General features: G+C 42.3%; 1 protein-coding gene across 9 annotated transcripts in view; it reads right to left on the bottom strand.

Moving 5' to 3' along the window:
• The window catches only part of DIP2A (disco interacting protein 2 homolog A), a 149,319-nt gene that overhangs the window by 70,528 nt on the left and 59,416 nt on the right, over positions 1-19,375 (bottom strand). For 8 of the 9 annotated variants that reach the window (XM_077448193.1, XM_077448185.1, XM_077448186.1 and 5 more), the window contains exon 2: positions 4,795-4,866. In XM_077448193.1, the coding sequence (XP_077304319.1) occupies positions 4,795-4,866 (72 nt within the window). Of the gene's footprint in view, positions 1-4,794; positions 4,867-17,366; positions 17,557-19,375 lie in introns of those variants that run through there. The other variant, XM_077448192.1, reaches the window with a different exon arrangement.

Raw genomic sequence — 19,375 nt, 5'->3', positions numbered from 1 at the left:
TCATTTCATATTACAATGTAATAATAGACACCAGGTATTTGGAGTATCTTTATCTGCTGATTGTCAAACACATATTGCTATTGTGGTGTAGGATCGGGGGGGCTGCTGTCTCTCCTTTCCCTCTCCCCCCTCCTCCTTTCCCTCTCCCCCTGCATTCATCTCAGACTCTAACGACACCCCTTTGGGCCACGCCACTTTTACGTAAACCATGCCCATATTTTGCCGCAGCGTGAAGCATTTCACATTTTTTATATGCCACATCTATAACCGCATGCCCCGCCCTCTAATTATAATACAACTCCGCCTACTGCCAAAAGTGTGTCCCGAATTTTTTATTTTTTTTTTACAATGTTGGCAACTATGGTCTAATGTTCCTGTTCCCTGACCCTTATGCTGCCACTACCTATCCTTTCCAAATATCAATATACTATACATTCAAAAGGACTGATTCTATGAACGGTTGTGGACTTTTCCTCTTTTCCATACTTTTTCCATTCTTTTCTGGCCTCTGGTATTAAACAGCGTTTCTCTCATAGGACTGCCAATCTTTGAAGGTTTTTTGCCAATCATATGTAAACTCTATAACTGATAATGTGTGAAAATCTCCAGCAGTGTCCTAAAGCCCCATTCACACTATCAGATTTTCTGCTGATTTTTTCCTTCAGGTTTACAAAAACCATGTAGTAGAAGGGCCTGCCTGATTGCATACACATTGAAACTCCTAAGGTTTGACCTCATATTATATGGTTTTGGTAAATCTGAAGGAAAAACTGATAGTGTGTATGGGGCCAAAAACATTACCAGAATAGTATTTTAGGTCACACAACTTTCCCTTCCAAATACTGGTCAAACAGTGATCCCCAAGCTAAAGAAAAAAATGCCTTACGCCAAAGGAGGCGCTTGGCTACCAGCGCTCAACCACTCAAATCGACAAACACAGATGACTTCATTGTACGTAAAATAACCATGTGAATATAACCTGCATTCAACAATAACACCATCAATAAAAAACAGGGGGCTAATGAGCGGGTAGCACGATAACTAGACAAAGGAAACTAATAGACTAGGGGTGTCGCTGTCAAAAGGGAGAAGGGACTCCTTGTGTGAAAACAAATGAGGGGGGGGGGGGGGAGGGAGACAGAGCAACCACTCTAGTGGCAAGTTCCAACCAATTTTAATAAAAAAATTATTAAAAGATGTATACTCACAAAAGTGCACAAAAAACACACATGTAAAAGAAAAAACCAAGGGGAGGATGAGCCTGTAGTAACCGCACTGTCCCAAACATATGCAACTGGATGGATGGATGGATGAGCTAGTGAGGACACCGAGTCCGGATCACTGTGCTGGCTGGGGAGCTGCTCTGACAGTCTAACATGCATGATGTGCCTCGGTTTCATCACTCCCAGGATGGATGGCAAATGGATGGTGTAGTCTACCTGATGCCCAATGTCAAAGAAGCTGAGGAAGAGGAAGGCCCCTCGAAAAAGCATCCTTTGACCCTGGACATCAAGTGGGTTACACCATCCATCCTGGGAGTCAGGAAACTGGCTCATATCATGCATGTTACACGGTCAGAGCAGCTCCCCGTCCAGTGGCATGGTGATCAGAGTCCTCACTAGCTCATCCATTCAGCTGCAGATTTTTTCGGACAGTGCTGTTACTACAGGCTCAGCCTTTCCTTGGCTTTTACATGTGTGATCCTTTTTTATTAAAATTGGTTGGAACTTACTACAATAGAGTGGTTGTGCTACCTTCCCTCCCCCCTCATTTGTTTAAACAGTGATCCCCAAACTGGGGCTTTTTTACTGACCTTAACCAGACCCCTGAGGCACTATTCCTCCTACTGACATTATCTGTAAGCCACTATTCTTTTTGACACCAACAATGGGGCACTATTCCTTCCACTGGCACACACCAACAGGGGGCAATATTCCTTCCACTGACACACACTAACAGGGGCCACTATTCCTTCCACTGACACACCAACAGGGGGCACTATTCCCCTCACGGACCCCAATAATGGGGCACTATTCCTTCCACTGACACACACCAACAGGGGGCACTATTCCCCTCACTGACCCCAACAATGGGGCACTATTCCTTCCACTGTCACACACCAACAGGGGGCACTATTCCCCTCACTGACACCAACAATGGGGCACTATTCCTTCCACTGACACACACCATCAGGGGGCACTATCCCCCTCACTGACACCAACAATGGGGCACTATTCCTTCCACTGACACACACCAACAGGGGGCACTATTCCCCTCACTGACACCAACAATGGGGCACTATTCCTTCCACTGACACACACCAACAGGGGGCACTATTCCCCTCACTGACCCCAACAATGGGGCACTATTCCTTCCACTGGCACACACCAACAGGGGGCACTATTCCCCTCACTGACACCAACAATGGGGCACTATTCCTTCCACTGACACACACCATCAGGGGGCACTATCCCCCTCACTGACACCAACAATGGGGCACTATTCCTTCCACTGACACACACCAACAGGGGGCACTATTCCCCTCACTGACACCAACAATGGGGCACTATTCCTTCCACTGACACACACCAACAGGGGGCACTATCCCCCTCACTGACACCAACAATGGGGCACTATTCCTTCCACTGACACACACCAACATGGGACACTATTCCCCTCACTGACCCCAACAATGGGGCACTATTCCTTCCACTGACACACACCAACAGGGGACACTATTTCCCTCACTGAGGCCAACAATGGGGCACTATTCCTTCCACTGACACACACCATCAGGGGGCACTATCCCCCTCACTGACACCAACAATGGGGCACTATTCCTTCCACTGACACACACCAACAGGGGGCACTATTCCCCTCACTGACACCAACAATGGGGCACTATTCCTTCCACTGACACACACCAACAGGGGGCACTATCCCCCTCACTGACACCAACAATGGGGCACTATTCCTTCCACTGACACACACCAACATGGGACACTATTCCCCTCACTGACCCCAACAATGGGGCACTATTCCTTCCACTGACACACACCAACAGGGGACACTATTTCCCTCACTGAGGCCAACAATGGGGCACTATTCCTTCCACTGACACACACCATCAGGGGGCACTATCCCCCTCACTGACACCAACAATGGGGCACTATTCCTTCCACTGACACACACCAACAGGGGGCACTATTCCCCTCACTGACACCAACAATGGGGCACTATTCCTTCCACTGACACACACCAACAGGGGGCACTATTCCCCTCACTGACACCAAGAATGGGGCACTATTCCTTCCACTGACACACACCATCAGGGGGCACTATTCCCCTCACTGACACCAACAATGGGGCACTATTCCTTCCACTGACACACACCAACAGGGAGCACCATTCCCCTCACTGACACCAAAGATGGTGCACTATTCATCCCACACTAATATCAGCAATGGGGCACTATTCCTTCCACTGACACACACCATCAGGGGGCACCATTCCCCTCACTGACACCAAAGATGGTGCACTTTTCATCCCACACCGATATCAGCAATGGGGCACTATTCCTTCCACTGACACCAACAGTTGGAATTATTTCTCCTCCCACTAACCATGAGTGGCAAGGTCATATGACGCCTACTGCTCACCAACCCTGGGGCACTGCTAACCCCCTCCCCCCACTGATGTCGGGGAATTTTCTCTTATTAGAACTGTCCAGCTACCCTAGGGTTTGAAGGACAGTGAATTAGCCCTATGTTTAAAAGGTTTGAAGACAGGCAGTGGACACGATGTATAGTTTTCACACAACACCCTAAAGCCAAACTTTTTTTTTTTTTTATAGATTGGAATTTGTTTAGGGCCTATTTCAAGGTTGTACTGCCATCTTTGACCCCACTAGGGAGATTCACTCTTCATTTTTCTTGTGACACTATCAGGAGTGAAAATGATGAAACATCCAAAACTTGAGTTGGTACAAGAAAAGAAATGGAAAGAAAACCATCTAATGGGATCACTTGTCCTTGTAACACCTAAGAGGGAATTAACCTCGTTTTCGAGAGATTTCCTATACTATTCTGTCTACAGGATTGGAGTTTAGCCAAATCTCTTGAATTGGACATAAATGGCGAACCTCAACTATACCACCACCACCACCACCACCACCACCCCCCTTAAAAAAAAAAAAAATAAAAAAAAAAAGACACATTTTAGCTCCTCTTCAAATTTTCAATATTGTCACTTTTCTTCATTTTTAAACAGAAGTAGGAGCAGGTGGCATGAGGATTTGACACTTCAACCATACTTTACCTGCCCCATCAAAGTACACTGAAATGCATTTCCTATAAAGAAAAACACTTTAGTACATTACTTTTTGGCCATTTCAACCACTAAGAACATCAGCCTAGTACCTTGTACACACGGGCCGAATGTCTGGTGACATCGGCTGGTTCAATAAAAAACGTCCAACATTTGGCCCGTCTGTATGTCATATTGTCTGACAGAAGTTAGCCGAGCATGCTAGAAAACCAGCAGCCGACCGGCTCCCGAGCGCTGATCAGAGTGTACTAGTGGGGGGGGGGGGGGGGGGCTACACAACAGCTCAGCGGGGGGAGATCCCTGTACTAACATCGGACTTGCTAGTACAACGGCTGCAACCAGAAAAAAAACTATAAGTGTGTACCAGGCTTTAAACTTGTTCAGCAGGAAACAAATTCCCCATCGTTCTTCTGTTGTACACGTCCTGTCACATGACCCATCCCTTATGAATGAGCTTTATAAGCTTACCTTGAATGAGTGGGATGTAACGAGCTAGAAGCTTGGCCCTCTTCTTCTCATAACCTTTCTGAGTTATGTCTCCTGAAAAACAAGAGGACACAAAGGTAAAATGTTCTGGTGTGCCATGTATGAAAACATCTACATGTACTCACATATGCTGCATTCTCTGCAAGAACATAAGAGGATTTCACAGATTTTATGCTTTTTACTATACGATAAGCAAGATTGTGTGCAACGATCAGACTTGGATAGTGTTTGTGCCGAGAGATATCGGGGAATAAGTCAAGTATAACCAATTTAGAATGTGCTGCGAAGGGAGGGAAAAAAGGGCAAATGCAATTCCGGGGCCTCTTTCACATGGGTGTTCCGTCCGTCCACTTTTCATCCATCCATCCATCCCTATGGACAAAAGGATGTAAATGGATGTCGTCCATTTAAGTCAGTTTTCCACCTGCCTCTGTTCACTTTTTTTTTCTTTTTTAAACGGAACAAAACTCTGCATTTGTGTTACATTTAAAAAACAGAAGCAGAACAAATGCAATTGGATGAGAAACTGATGTAAACGAAATACGCTTTTTTCTTGGAACAGATGAACGGGGCCTAAAGCTGAACGGGCACTAAGGCTCCTTTCACACACGCGGACCGTTCATTTCATCAGTTTAGTCACGTCAAAACGGATGAAGTATTCATCCGTTTTTCATCAGTGTTCATCAATTATTCATTCATTATTCAATTATTCATCCGTGCTCATCAGTTTTTCTTTATATCCACTACCAATGCAAAAACAGATGAAAAACTGGCCATTTGTTCGTTTACATCCGTTTTTTGTCTGACACATTTTTAAAACGGAAGAAAAATAGAGCTTTGATCAGTTTTAAAAAAACTGATGCGTATGTAAACTAACGTAAATGGATAAACATCCTTTTACATGCCTTTTTCCATAGAGTCATTGATGTCTGCTTTTCATGCGTCAATGGATGGATGAAAAACTGACAGCATGTGTGAAAGGGGCCTAAATCGTTCATATAAAATATATTCATCAATAGCCACACAGGATATAAATCCACCTTGTGTGCACCAACTGGGTTTGCAAACTAAGATAATTAACTTGTAAATGTAGAGGTGACATTTAGACTAGGTCTACACTTGTGCGATGACAGACATCTCATGTGATTTGCATCTCATTGCAGTGCAGATTGCATGCAATGTTTGTGTGATGCAAATTCAGCCATGCAAACTGTGTGTGAACCTAGAATAATGTGCTGCAGACTGCCTGTGTAGAAACAAAACTATGGGAAAGACGCAGCAGATCCACCCCCTAATGGATGTCTGCAGAAAACTACAGGAGGGGTGGATACAAGACCAGTTAACCAGCACAAGGAAGTAGAGCAGCAGTGACTATATTTTATTATAGGAAAGTACAGGCAATGTTTCCTGATGACATACACAATGAACACTAACATACAATACACTTGCTTCTTGTATTTACAGGAGTTTTATCACCAGAAGACAAGACGGCTTATTAAACACTCCAGGGGATTTCTGTACTCATAGCACTTGTCCCCATCCAAATCCATACCGGTACAGAGGTCAGAGCTGCAGCATGCCATTCAAAAGGCACAGAGAAAATGGAACAACATTTGGGCTGGAGATGCACTTGTCTTTTAAAGAAAGCCCAATCTTCCACCCCTATCCTCTATAAAAACTGTATATCAAAGCCATGGAATACTGCAATGTTTACTTGTCCTTGGCATCAATTCTCCAAGACCTTGTCTGTGCACCAAGAGTGCCATGTCTCTTATACAGGTCTATGAAGGCGCAAGTGTGATCAGCTCTGAAAAGGCCTTTGGCCAGGCTGGAGTAAACAATGCAGCTGGCTGTGGCTCTGCTACAGAAGAAGCTAGGAAGAGGTAAGGGTCCTTTAATTATTTTATTTTTTTTAACTCTTTTTTTTTTTTTTTATTCAATTTCTGTATAAACATAACACATAACATACCATTCAAACACATATATACAAATAATTCAAAAACATAAGGATGGATCATTCCTAAAATGTACCTTCTACAAGGCTTTCAGAATCCTTCATAAAATACCCCTATCTCCTTAACTTACTCCATCAATCTCCCATCAAACTCACTAATACAAATGTGAAACAATGAGAGATGCCGAAATATTTGTGCATAGTGAATTTTTATATTTTAAGGGGTGAATCTGGGAACATCTACTACCACTGCCCCCCAGTTCCTCCCAAATTTCCGTGTACCCCTACCCAACAGTCCTATTCCCTTCCATTACATGACCCTCCCCATGTATATTGGTATGAAATCACTTTTTTGTCTGTTTTAACGTTTTAATGTGAAACATTGGTGTGATGTAATGTAAGAAAAATAATATAAAAAAAACAAAAAAAAAACAAAAACAATTCATAAGGCCTTGAGCAATAATTTTATCAGGACTCAAATAAGACTAGCCCCTTTCACACGGGGCAGATCCGCTTAGCAGGCTCCACCAGCTCAGGGGAGATCGATCCGCTGATCTCCACTGAGCTGGCGGATGACAGGTCCGTCTCTGCTCACTGTGCAGGAACAGAACTGTCAGAGCCCTGCTGATCTCTATGGGAGATCGGATGAAAACAGACAGCATGCCCATTTTCATCAGATCCTATCCACCAAGATGGATGGCGAACGTATAGGAATTTGTCTGTTTTGAGTGGATTGGATGGCAGACGGAGGTGTCATCCGCTGCTCCATACAAGTCAATGGATGGCCCGCTCGGATCCACCTGAAAAACGGAAAGGTGGATCAGAGTGGGCTTATTGTCTGTACTAACTAAGGGAATGTAAGTACAATGTGAGAGCTATGGTGAGGATTTATAAAAACTGAGAGAAAATAGCAGACGATGTCTCAGTGCAGATTGTTTAGGTGCTTTTCTTAGAAAAGATCATTATACAAACATGCACATTAAAATTTATTGGACTTGCATGTTTGGCCCTATAAATAAAGGAAGGAGTGTGCCTGCGCTGGCTTATCTGAGAAGCAATCAATTAACTGGGAAATCCATTCACCTCTAGAGAGTGCTCAACCAGGAGATGGAACACTTTATTTTCTTGCTTCTCTTGCAGGTTAGACTAGGGGAGGCCAATTAAGAAGATGGAACCTCAAGCAGAGTTTTACTATCCCTATATCAAACTCAAAACATTTAATATGCGGTAATATGTAAATTAAAAAGAAACTAAATGGCTGAAGGTGGTAAGGTCTAGACAGCTCCGGAGAGTGATTAGGTTACTGTGACAGTAAATAAATCCCATCAAAAGGCTATAAATTCATACAAGACAGTGGGACAGCAACTGCAGGACAGCAGAAATCTGACTGTCACAGACAGACCCCATGGGAGGTAAATGTAATGCACTGACAATCTCTTTATTACAAGGCAGCTTATCTCTGGATACCCTGCATAGGGGTGAACGGGCAGCATAAAACTCAAATAAGCCCTGTAATAGGATTCCAAGACTACGCTTCAAACAGAAAATAAGCAGCTGTTCCGGGACAAAGTCCTGTGGATAGAAAGAGCATGCTTCAAACTTTCCTGTAAGAACCGTGCCAGGCGAGATGCTGGATCAGTGTGCCAGTACAAACACAAGTCTGTCAGTAAAACAGGCCAGCTCCCAACCTGCACTGTGCCAAAGCACATATGAAAATGCTACAACAAGTGCATTAAGCCATATGGTCTAATCAATCTTAGCAGACTCTTCCCCAAGTATACATAGCCTGAGCAGATCTTCGTTTTTGGCACAATACTATTCTTGAGATATACGAGGCCAGTTTACATGAACAAACAGGAAAATGCTGTTTCTGCTAAAGAAAAAGAAAAAAAAACATCAAAATAGGATTATTCTGCTCTATTGTAAACGGGATTATACAAAAAAATTTAATAAAAATATGATATACATATATACACACACATTATATATATATATATATATATATAAATAATTTATATTGAGTGTACAGCTTGTACAGTGTAAATTTGCTGTCCCCTCAAAATAACTCAACACACAGCCATTAATATCTAAACCACTGACAACAAAAGTGAGAACACCCCTAAGGCTGCTTTCACACTGGGGCGGTATTCAGGCGTTACATCGCTAAAAATAGCGCCTGAAAAAAACCGGCCCCTTTCCCTCCAGTGTGAAAGCCGGAGGGCTTTCACACTGGAGCGATGCGCTGGCAGGACGGTGAAAAAAGTCCTGCTAGCCGCATCTTTGGAGCGGTGTATTCACCGCTCCTATACCGCTCCTACCCATTGAAATCAATGGGACACTGCGGCAATACCGCCGGCAAAGCGCCGCTGCAGCGGTGCTTTGCGGGCGGGTTTAACCCTTTTTCGGCTGCTAGTGGGGGTTAAAACTACCCCGCTAGCGCCCGCAGACCGCTGCTAAAACGACGGTAAAGCGCCGCTAAAAATAGCGGCGCTTTACCGCCGACGCCGCTCCCGCCCCAGTGTGAAAGCAGCCTAAGTGAAAATGTCCAAATTGACTTGTTAGTGTTACAAAGTCTCAGGTGTGAATGGGGAGTAGGTGTGTTAAATGTGGTGTTATCGTGGTTTTAACACTCACTCTCTCATACTGGTCACTGGAAGTTCAACAGCCTCCTCATGGCAAAGAACTCTCTAAGGATCTGAAAAAAAGAATTGTTGCTCTACATAAAGATGGCCTAGTATATAAGAAGATTGCCAAGACCCTGAAACGGAGCTGCAACACTGTGGCCAAGACCATATAGTGGTTTAACAGGACAGGTTTTACTCAGAACAGGCCTTGCCATGGTCGACCAAAGAAGTTGAGTGCACGTGCTCAGCGTCATATCCAGAGGAGGTCTTTGGGAAATAGATGTATTAGTGCTGCCAGCGTTGCTGCAGAGGTTGAAGGGGTGGGAGATCAGGCTGTCAGTGCTCAGACCATACGTCGTACACTGCATCAAATTGGACTGCATGGCTGTCGTCCCAGAATGAAGTCTAGAACTTACTAGATTACTGGAACCATGTCCTGTGATCTGATGAGACCAAGATAAATTTATTTGGTTCGGATTGTGTCAAGTGTGTCGCAGCAACCAGGTGAGGAGTACAAAGGCAAGTGTGTCTTGCATTCAGTCAAGCATGGTGGTGGGAGTGTCAAGGTCTGGGGCTGCATGAGTGCTGCCAGCACTGGGGAGCTACAGTTCATTGAGGGAACCATGAATGCCAACATGTACTGTGACATACTGAAGCAGAACATGATCCCCTCCCTTCAGAGACCGGGCCGCAGGGCAGTATTCCAACATGATAACGACCCCAAACACAACAACCACTGCCTTGCTAAAGAAGAGGAGGGTAAAGGTGATGGACTGGCCAAGTATGTCTCCAAACCTAAACACTATTGAGCATTTGTGGGGCATCCTCAAACGGAAGGTGGAGGAGAGCAAGGTCTCTAACATCCACCAGCTCCATGATGTCATCATGGAGGAGTGGAAGAGGACTCCAGAGGCATCCTGTGAAGCTCCAGTGAACTCTATGCCCAAGAGGGTTAAGGCAGTGCTGGAAAATAATGGTGGCCACACAAAATATTGACACTTTGGGCCCCAATTTGAACATTTTCACTTAGGAGTGTACTCACCCCGTGACCACGTCCTATAGTGACGAAACACGTAGGGAGGAGGAGCGACGTCCTGACGCCACCATCTTGTGTTGTTTGTTTACGGTATAACGGGCGCGAATCGAGACCGGCCGGCTCGGTTTTGCTGAAAGGATCGTTTTAATCTTCATTTCTGTAAGTGCGCATTTGTCTCTTACGTTCGATTAAAGATATACTTGGGTTTTACACTATTGTGAGTCTTATTACTTTTTATGCAAACCTGTGAACGGGAGTGAATCGAGAGGCGAACGGGTTCCGGAGTTTCTTCACATCCATTCGTGAAAACCCTGGACTGGGGGAATCAGTCATCTGCTCTGCATGGTTCTCTATAATAAGGAACCATTTATTTCTGGTAAGCGGCAGTAATATCTTTGGTGGAGGCTAAGCACGAGTCACGTTCGTTTTGGATATTTATGCTGTCACCATTTCACTGTGGAATACCTTGCAAATAGAGACTTTATATGGACTTTTTGAACATTGCAACATTTTATGTTATGTTCATAATTAATTTTCATATCCATGTTTTATTAATGTTTTAAGGCAACGGGCCATTGGATGTTCTATTTTTTTACAGGTTCACATCATATTATGATTGTTCATATTATTTAAGGTGTTTTTATTTGCTATTTTGATACCTAATACGATTTCAATCTTTAGGTACAGTTGGTACATATTTCTTTTCTCCTTTTTATTCACATTTATTTATTCAGGTTTAGGCAAAAAAAAATTTCTTTATTATCCCACATTCATTTGAATATTCACTGCCATTAAGGATGTTCTTTGTGAAACCATATTAAGGTGTATTCGCTACCTTCACTGATTTAGCATTTTCTATCTTTATAGGATAGTCCAATTTTTTGTCGCAATTTTTTGTTGCATTCTAAACTTTTCCGTATAGGATAGTCACACCACTAAGTCAATGTTTTTGTGAGCTTTTTCACGTAGCTGTATTCTCTGTTTAGTAATTTTCTGTAGCGCAACCCACTCTTTTTTCTCTCACTCACTTTTGTTGCCAGCGGTTTAGACATTAATGTCTGTGTTGAGTTATTTTTGAGGGGACAGCAAATTTACACTGTACACTCATATATATTATACATACACACACACACACACACACACACACACACACACACTCAGAAGGGCACGTACAGGCAGATTAACGTACCTGTAAATTTTTCCTTAAGAGGCATCTTGCGGGCAGAAAGTGCGCCCACCGGGAGCTCAGTGTGCGTGATCGAACAAGCATTTCCCCATTCTGCCTAATGAAACTGTTCACAGCTCCCTGTAATCGGGAGCAGTGATCAGTGTCGTGTTACACACAGCCCCCCCCCCCACAGTTAGAATCACTCCCTAGGACACACTTAACCCCTACAGCGACACCAAGTGGTTATCCCCTTCACTGCCAGCCACTTACACAGTAATCAATTCATTTTTAATTGCACTGATCGCTGTATAAATGTGAATGGTCCCAAAATCACGCCAAAAGTGTCCAATGTGTCCGCGATAATGTAGCAGTCCCGATTAAATAACGCCATTACTAGTAAAAAAAAAAAATTTATAATAAAAATGCCATAAAACTATCCTCTATTTTGTAGACTCTATAGCTTTTGCGCAAACCAATTAATAAACGCTTATCGTGTTTTTTTTTTTTACCAAAAATATGTAGAAGAATACGTATCAGCCTAAACTGAGGAAAAAACGTTTTTTTATATATTTTTTGGGCATATTTATTATAGCCAAATGTCAAAAATGTTTTTTTTTCAAAATTGTCGCTATTTTTTGTTTAAAAATTTTTTGTTTGTGCAAAAAATAAAAACCAGGTGATCAAATACCACCAAAAGAAAGCTCAATTCGTGGGGTAAAAAAGGACGTCAATTATGTTTGGGAGCCACGTCACACGACCGCTTAATTGTCAGTTAAAGCGATGAAGTGCCAAATCGCAAAAGCTGCTCTGGTCTGTGGCCAGCCAAATGGTCCGGGGCTTAAGTGGTTAAAGAAAAACTATAGGCAACCCCCCCCCATTTTGGATAGCGTAGGGTTATGGGGTTATAGGGTTATATCCCCTGTCCGTTTTTCTTTTCGCTATCTGTGTCCCATTGGGGAGATTTAACTCCACTTCCGGGCCCATAGCCAAACCAGCAAATTAAGAGAATACTTTAGTCCCCATGTTACCAAAACTAGTGTCCCCATTGGAAGATTTCCTTCCTATTTTTCTGGGGACAACCCAAAGGTTTAATATTTTCCTTTACTTTCACTTTGAACAATAATGATAAACAGGACACAGAGAGGATGCATTTCCCTAACGGAGGCACAGGCAGCAATAAAAATGATGAGTGTTCTTATCCCTCTTCACTCTGTCCAGAACTAAAAAATTGTTTTGCCTTCGGTTATACTTAAGCCTCATACACACGGTCGGACTTAGTACAAACTTTTCCGTGGACTTTTGTACAAAGGGCGTGGTCCACAAGTTTGTATTGCATACACACGGTCGGACTTTTTGACAACAAACACAAACGTAATGACGTCACAACGTACTGACGCCACTTCAAAAGAGGACGTTCAATGACTCCAGCGCCACCTTTGGTCAACTTCTGTATTGTAGTCTGATCTTTTGCATTGGTTCTGAGCATGCGTGTTTGTACCTTGTACAAAAGTCCGATGCTTTTGCGTACACACGGTCGCACTTTGCTCCATCGGACTTTTGTTGCCAGAAAGTTTGTTCGTTCGCACAGCCAACAAAAGTCCAATGAAAACAGAAAAAGTTTGTCCGATGGAGCGTACACACAGTCGGATGTTGCTCCAAAACAGCTAATTTGCATGTTTGTTGTCAAAAAGTCCGACCGTGTGTACGGGCCTTTAGAAGAATTCCAGGAAAATGTTTTTTCCCCCATGCAGCGGGGCTGTGCCTGCACTGGATGCGCTAACTGCTCATTTTTGTCTAGGGGTGAGGAGAGCGGAGATATACTTACCTAATCTGCCGATCCACCGAGCCCAAGACAGGTCCCTGCCATTCCTGCCCCCGCACACTAGCGATCTTGTGCGCTAGACCATTCCTGACATCATCACGCCCATGGGCCGGCTCTGGGATGTGACCACAGCAGGACTAGTTCACCACTGGACGAGAGGGAGTGATGTTTTCCAGAAGATTGGCGAGTATAGCCTTTTTGTGCACCCCTGGGCAAAACAAGCAGTTAAAGCACAGCCCCACTGCATGGGAAAAAATAAATAAAATAATTTTCCCAGAGTTCTGCTTTAAGTAACTGCACTTATATTTACAGAACTAGTCAAACTGCATGCACCCAGTACTAGGGAATGGGTTTAAGAATAATTACAGCTATAAAGTACTTTTGTTGAACTAAATAGTCATGTTAAGCAGGCAGCTGCAGGTCTGCTGGTACAGAACCGGTCATCATCAACATTAGAGGTCGACCGATATGGGGTTTTCTCTGGCCAATATTTAACAATCACGGTGGCCGATGCCCGATATATGATGCCAATCTTTTTGGGCCGATTTGTTAGGCCCTTTTTTTTTTCCCCCTTCATCTCATAACATCCAACAGACACCTTTCACACTGGGGTGTTTTTCAGGCGCTTTTGGGCTAAAAATAGCACCTGTAAAGTGCCTGCAAAATGGCTCCCCTGCAGTCTGTGTGAAAGTCAGAGTGCTTTCACACTGAGGCGAGGCGCTGGCAGGACATTAAAAAAGTCCTGCATGCAGCATTTTTGGAGCGGTGTATACCGCTCCTCCACCACTCCTGTCCAATGAAATGAATGGGCACCGCTGCCGAAGCACCTGCAATGCGATTTGGCAACGGCGCTTCAAGGGTGCATTTAACCTCTTCCTCGGCCGCTAGCTGGGTTATAAGTGCCCCGCTACCAGCCAAATAGCGCCGCTAAAATGACGGTAAAGTTACGCTAAAACTAGCTGTCAACGCCTGCCTGCTCCAGTGTGAAAGCAGCCTTAAGTAATACAGAAAATTTCTTACATTAAAACATTTATTAAACAAAATCTCCAATCAGTTCACTTGTATGTATAATTTAGAAGAAAAAAAAAAACTATATATTAAATATTAAATACACAAAAACAGGTAATCAAAACTTTTGGATGAAAAAAAAATGGGCTGTTTTAGTTTATTTTTGGGGGTTCTAAGTGATTTTATGGGCAGAAAATACAGGATTGTCACTTGTAAGCAAGTGCCAGAACAGATTTAGTCTTTCAATGGTTAACCTGAGAACTCTACACACAGAAGTTCATCGCTCCACGAAGATTTCAGGCAACTTGCATTGACTTCTATTACAGAATTCATTTGCAAGTCGTGCTGAAGATTTAATCGGCCTTTTTTTTATCAGCACAATCGGCCGATGCTGATTAATTAAAAAAAAAAAAAAACGCCATATATCGGCCGATATATCAGTCGACCTCTAATCAACATCATGACTTTTTGGCTGTGGCTCTAGTCTACTACTCGCCACCTGACCCTGGAGTAATCTTGGGATATTGGGAGATGGACTCTGTGCTTGCCCATAGTGAAGAATATACAGCACCTTGTAATGCCACAAATTCTGGCTCACCATACTCCAAATGCATGATATGGCTCCATGCACAGTGGGCTTAAAAAAACGCTGCTGCAGCAGCACTTTTCGGGTGGTCTTAATCCTCTCAGCCGCTAGCAGGGGGTAAAAGTGCCCCGCTATTAGTTGAATAGCACCACAAAATTGACGGTAAAGCGCTGCTAAAAATAGCGGCACTTTACCGCCAACACACCCACCACCAGTAGTAAAATAGCCAGTTCAAATAATTTATCAGTCAAATACATCCTAGTTTACATCTCATTTATTCATATACAGCTTTCCACGTTCTTATTAACTTTAGTTGAACTATTCTGTGAAATCACTTTTGTTTCATTTTTGTGAACACTGTCATACAATTCATGTTTCACTCTCTTAAAATCTCAGCTATTTCCTCCAGACACACCCAATCTGATTAATGCTCCGATTAGAATGGGAAACAAGGAAACACAAGAAAAATCGGGCGAACATTTTCACTCAAAGAATTTTTGTATGATTTTTCGGATAGTGTGTACACAACTTTCGACAGCCGATTCCGAATTTTCCTGAAGGGACAAACTCCAAATTTTTTCTCGTACGGGAACAGAACAAATGATTTTCGTTTAATGTGTACCATTTTCGTACAAGAATAATAAGAAAAAAGAAGACTGCGCATGATCCGAAACAATAAACATTAAAGCAAGCTTTTGTCATACAAAAATATTCGTAAGAATGTTCATACAAATTTTCTTTCATCGGTTCAGATTTGCTGTGAAACATCGAGAAAAATCAGACGATTGTTCACCCGATTTTCTTATAGTGTGTGCCCCACTTAAGGTTATATTGGGGGTGGGGGGGAATGTGCAATGAGTCCAGTCTGTAATGACAATGTGTTAATGGGAGGGGCCTGAATGTTAGCTGATGCTGCTAAGAAACCTAAGTGCACAAGCAGTCAATGGGGAGAAGGTTTTTGAAAAGCGGGAGGTCAGGGAGGGAAAAGATCAGATACAATTAAAGGGATCTGCATGGAACACATCCTCCCTTCTAGATTGTAAGCTCTAACGAGCAGGGCCCTCTGATCCCTCCTGTATTGATTTGTATTGTACTGTCTGCCCTCATGTTGTAAAGCGCCGTGCAAACTGTTGGCACTATATAAATCCTGTATAATAATAATAATAACAACAACAACATGGGGAGCAGCTATGAAATATCTCATATGAATATTCCATTGTATATTATTTTATTTTGAGCTTTAGAAACATCGAAGAGATATATATATATATATCTATATATATAAATATATATATATATATTTTAATTAATTATGCGTGTTTTTTTTTTTTTTACTGCTCTTATGTAACTAATTATGAAGTTCATAGTGCAATCACCCACAGCAACTCGAATTGATCTTTAACAAAAAAAAAAGAAAAAAAAAAAAAAAAAAAGGATGATTTCCGATTGGTTGCTTCTTGTTTGCTACCTTTGCTTTTTCCATGTTGAACATTTTCGAAATAGATTACATATTAATAAAATATTGCATGTTGCACTTCATTGCATCAAAATAAAACAGAGGATTGGGAATAAAACCATTTAAAAAATAAGGTACCAGCTGGTTATAAAATTATTTAGAAATAAGGCATCACCTGATTCACCAATTTATTATTTAATAAAATATCTAATGTACAGAGTCAACAATAAAAGTAGATTTCTGAATTGTATTATTTTTTTGCGCTCTAATTTTCATCTAGGTTTATTTTATTTTTTTCAAAGCTCTCTTGGAAATTTACATCTCTATAGAAGCATATTGTAACGCTGTCATTGTGTGTCTTTTGTCTTCAAAACAACCAATGATATAACCAAGAGGCCAACACCTAAATAAAGGGCTTTTATGAAAGGAGGATCAAAAGCTACATTTTAACCACCTCAAATTATTATAAGGAGGTTCCAGATCCCCAAAAAGTAACAAGGCACACATAAATTAGCAATAATATGAAACCATAGTATAAATATTATAAAAAGTTAAATAAAACCTTCCTCTTCAAGTGACATCTAGAACTCAAGCCAACATAGAAGAGGAACCACCAATTTTAACGCCCACAATGGACATGGTCATGTTTAAGCCCTTAATTTTTTCCTCATCTGTTACAGAAGCATCCAAATGGTCGAACATATGGCTTTCCAGTACTGTCCACAAGATTAAAAAAAGGCTTTAATATACAAACACTAGTTAGTCACACATTCTTAATAGAGCCCAATTGTATAATCTAATCTGGAGATAAACATGTAAGAATTAATCCGGCCTAATACAACCACCACTTCTAGGGGATCCTTGAACCTGACCAGTTCCCTATATATGAACTATACTTACGTACGAGATGAAGCGGAACACCTGACCTCCTGTCAGTGGGCTCTGTACCTACAGACCTCCAACACTCCAGCTAAATGACAGAGAACCAGAGCTCCAGGGCAGGAGACCTCTCAGAGTTAGGAGTTTAATCTGACCATCAGCCATCAGGAAGCATCCAAATTCAGAATGATCAGCAAAGCTCTGCAAGCTCTGAATGCTGTCCTCATTGCACTGATCACATCCCTTTGTTCCCCTTTGAATAGAATAGCAAGGCAGAATCTCTCCACCCCATGGAAGATTAACCCATCATTTGCATTACCCCTGGTCCCTTCACTCTCTGTCCCACAAGTATATAGAGACAACAGGAAAAACAGCTGCTCCCCCCTGGATAAAGGCAGGGAGCAAAGCTTTCACCGGGAAATAGAATAACTCAAATATAAAGATAGACTATATACTATCAGTAGAAAGACAACCGCAACACCGCTGACATCAAGTTACATTCATCCATATTAGAATAAGAGTTAATGATGTCTACGTGTCCTCTTCTATTTATCAGAATAGTAATAGTCTAGAATAGATGACTGTAAAGAGAATGATTATACACAGCCTGGGGAATTTTCATTGACTGCAAAACCACATCAGTGACTTCTCCTGGGGACTTACTAACCCTTGCAGCACAATGACCACAGCTTTTGCTATCTACTCATTTACAGCCATGTCTTTCATGGAATAAGCAGCCATTCAAAGAAAACTGAATACCACTGCCATTCATGGGAAAAGGCAGAATTCTTCTATCTGACCTAAAACACAAAACCCAGCACAGCAAGCAAGATATCTTGCCTCCCCATCCTGTGGCCAGAGGTGTTGAGTTGAACAAAAGCCCAGTCATGAGTCAAAGGTCCAAACAACTGGGGAGAGCTCTGCTACATATTTCCACATACTACTTAACCAGTCTGTCCATACACAAAGAGCTGCTGACTTCTAGGCCTGGCATCCTTTTCCTGCTTAAAAAAGATCAATAGGCCACTTTAAATCACCCCAGCATGCTTTCCTCAACATTTAATTAGGCACATTCAAATCTAGATAAAAAGTGCTAAAAATGTATGAGAATACAATACATACATTATATATTATATTATATATATATATATACATACATACACACACACACACACAGTGGAATAATTATTTGATCCCCTGCAGATTTTGCAAGTTTTCCCACTTACAAAAAAATTAAGGGTCTATAATTTTTTATCATAGGTGTATTTTAAATGATAGAGACAGAATGGCAATCAAACATCCAGAAAAGAACACAATACAAATGTTATAAATGGAGTTGCAGTTCGTGAGTAAAAGAAGTACTTGAACCACTGCCAACCAACAATAATTCTAGCTTTCACAGACTGGTTACAGCGGTGGTCATCAACCCTATCCTCAGGGCCCACTAACAGGCCAGGTTTGCAAGATAACTGTAATACATCACAGGTGATATCATTTGCTACTCAGTGATTGCATCTCCCCAAGATAATAAGTAAAACCAGGCCTATTATTGGGCCCTGAGGACAGGGTTGATGACCACTGGGTTACAGCATGTGCTCATGTGGTACACAGATTAGTTCTGCTAATTTAAGAAGGTGCTCCTAACGACAACTCATTATGCGTTTAAAAGACACCTGTCCACAGAATCTCTTTCTTCCATTCAAACCTCACCATCATTGGCAAGACCAAAGAGCTGTCAAAAGACATCAGGGATAAGATTGTAGACTTGCACAAAGCTGGAATGGGCTACAAGACCATCATCAAGAAGCTTGGAGGAAACTGTCGGAGTGATTATTCGCAAATGGAAGAAATACAAAATAACCATGAATCGTCCTCAGTCTGAAACGCCATGCAAGATTTCACCTCATGGGGTGGGATGATCATGAGAAAAGTGAGGGTAGTTGAGACCACAGTCACCAAACAAACAATTGGTAACAATAAGCCACCATGGATTGGAATCCTGCAGTGCCCACAAGGCCCCCCTCCTCAAG

Source organism: Lithobates pipiens, unplaced genomic scaffold, assembly GCF_037356315.1.
Source record: "Lithobates pipiens isolate NorthernLeopardFrog02 unplaced genomic scaffold, aLitPip1_a1.2 Scaffold_22, whole genome shotgun sequence".
Lineage (NCBI taxonomy): Eukaryota > Metazoa > Chordata > Amphibia > Anura > Ranidae > Lithobates > Lithobates pipiens.
The sequence above is the reverse complement of the archived record's forward strand: the minus strand, read 5'-3'. Positions and strand labels throughout refer to the sequence as shown.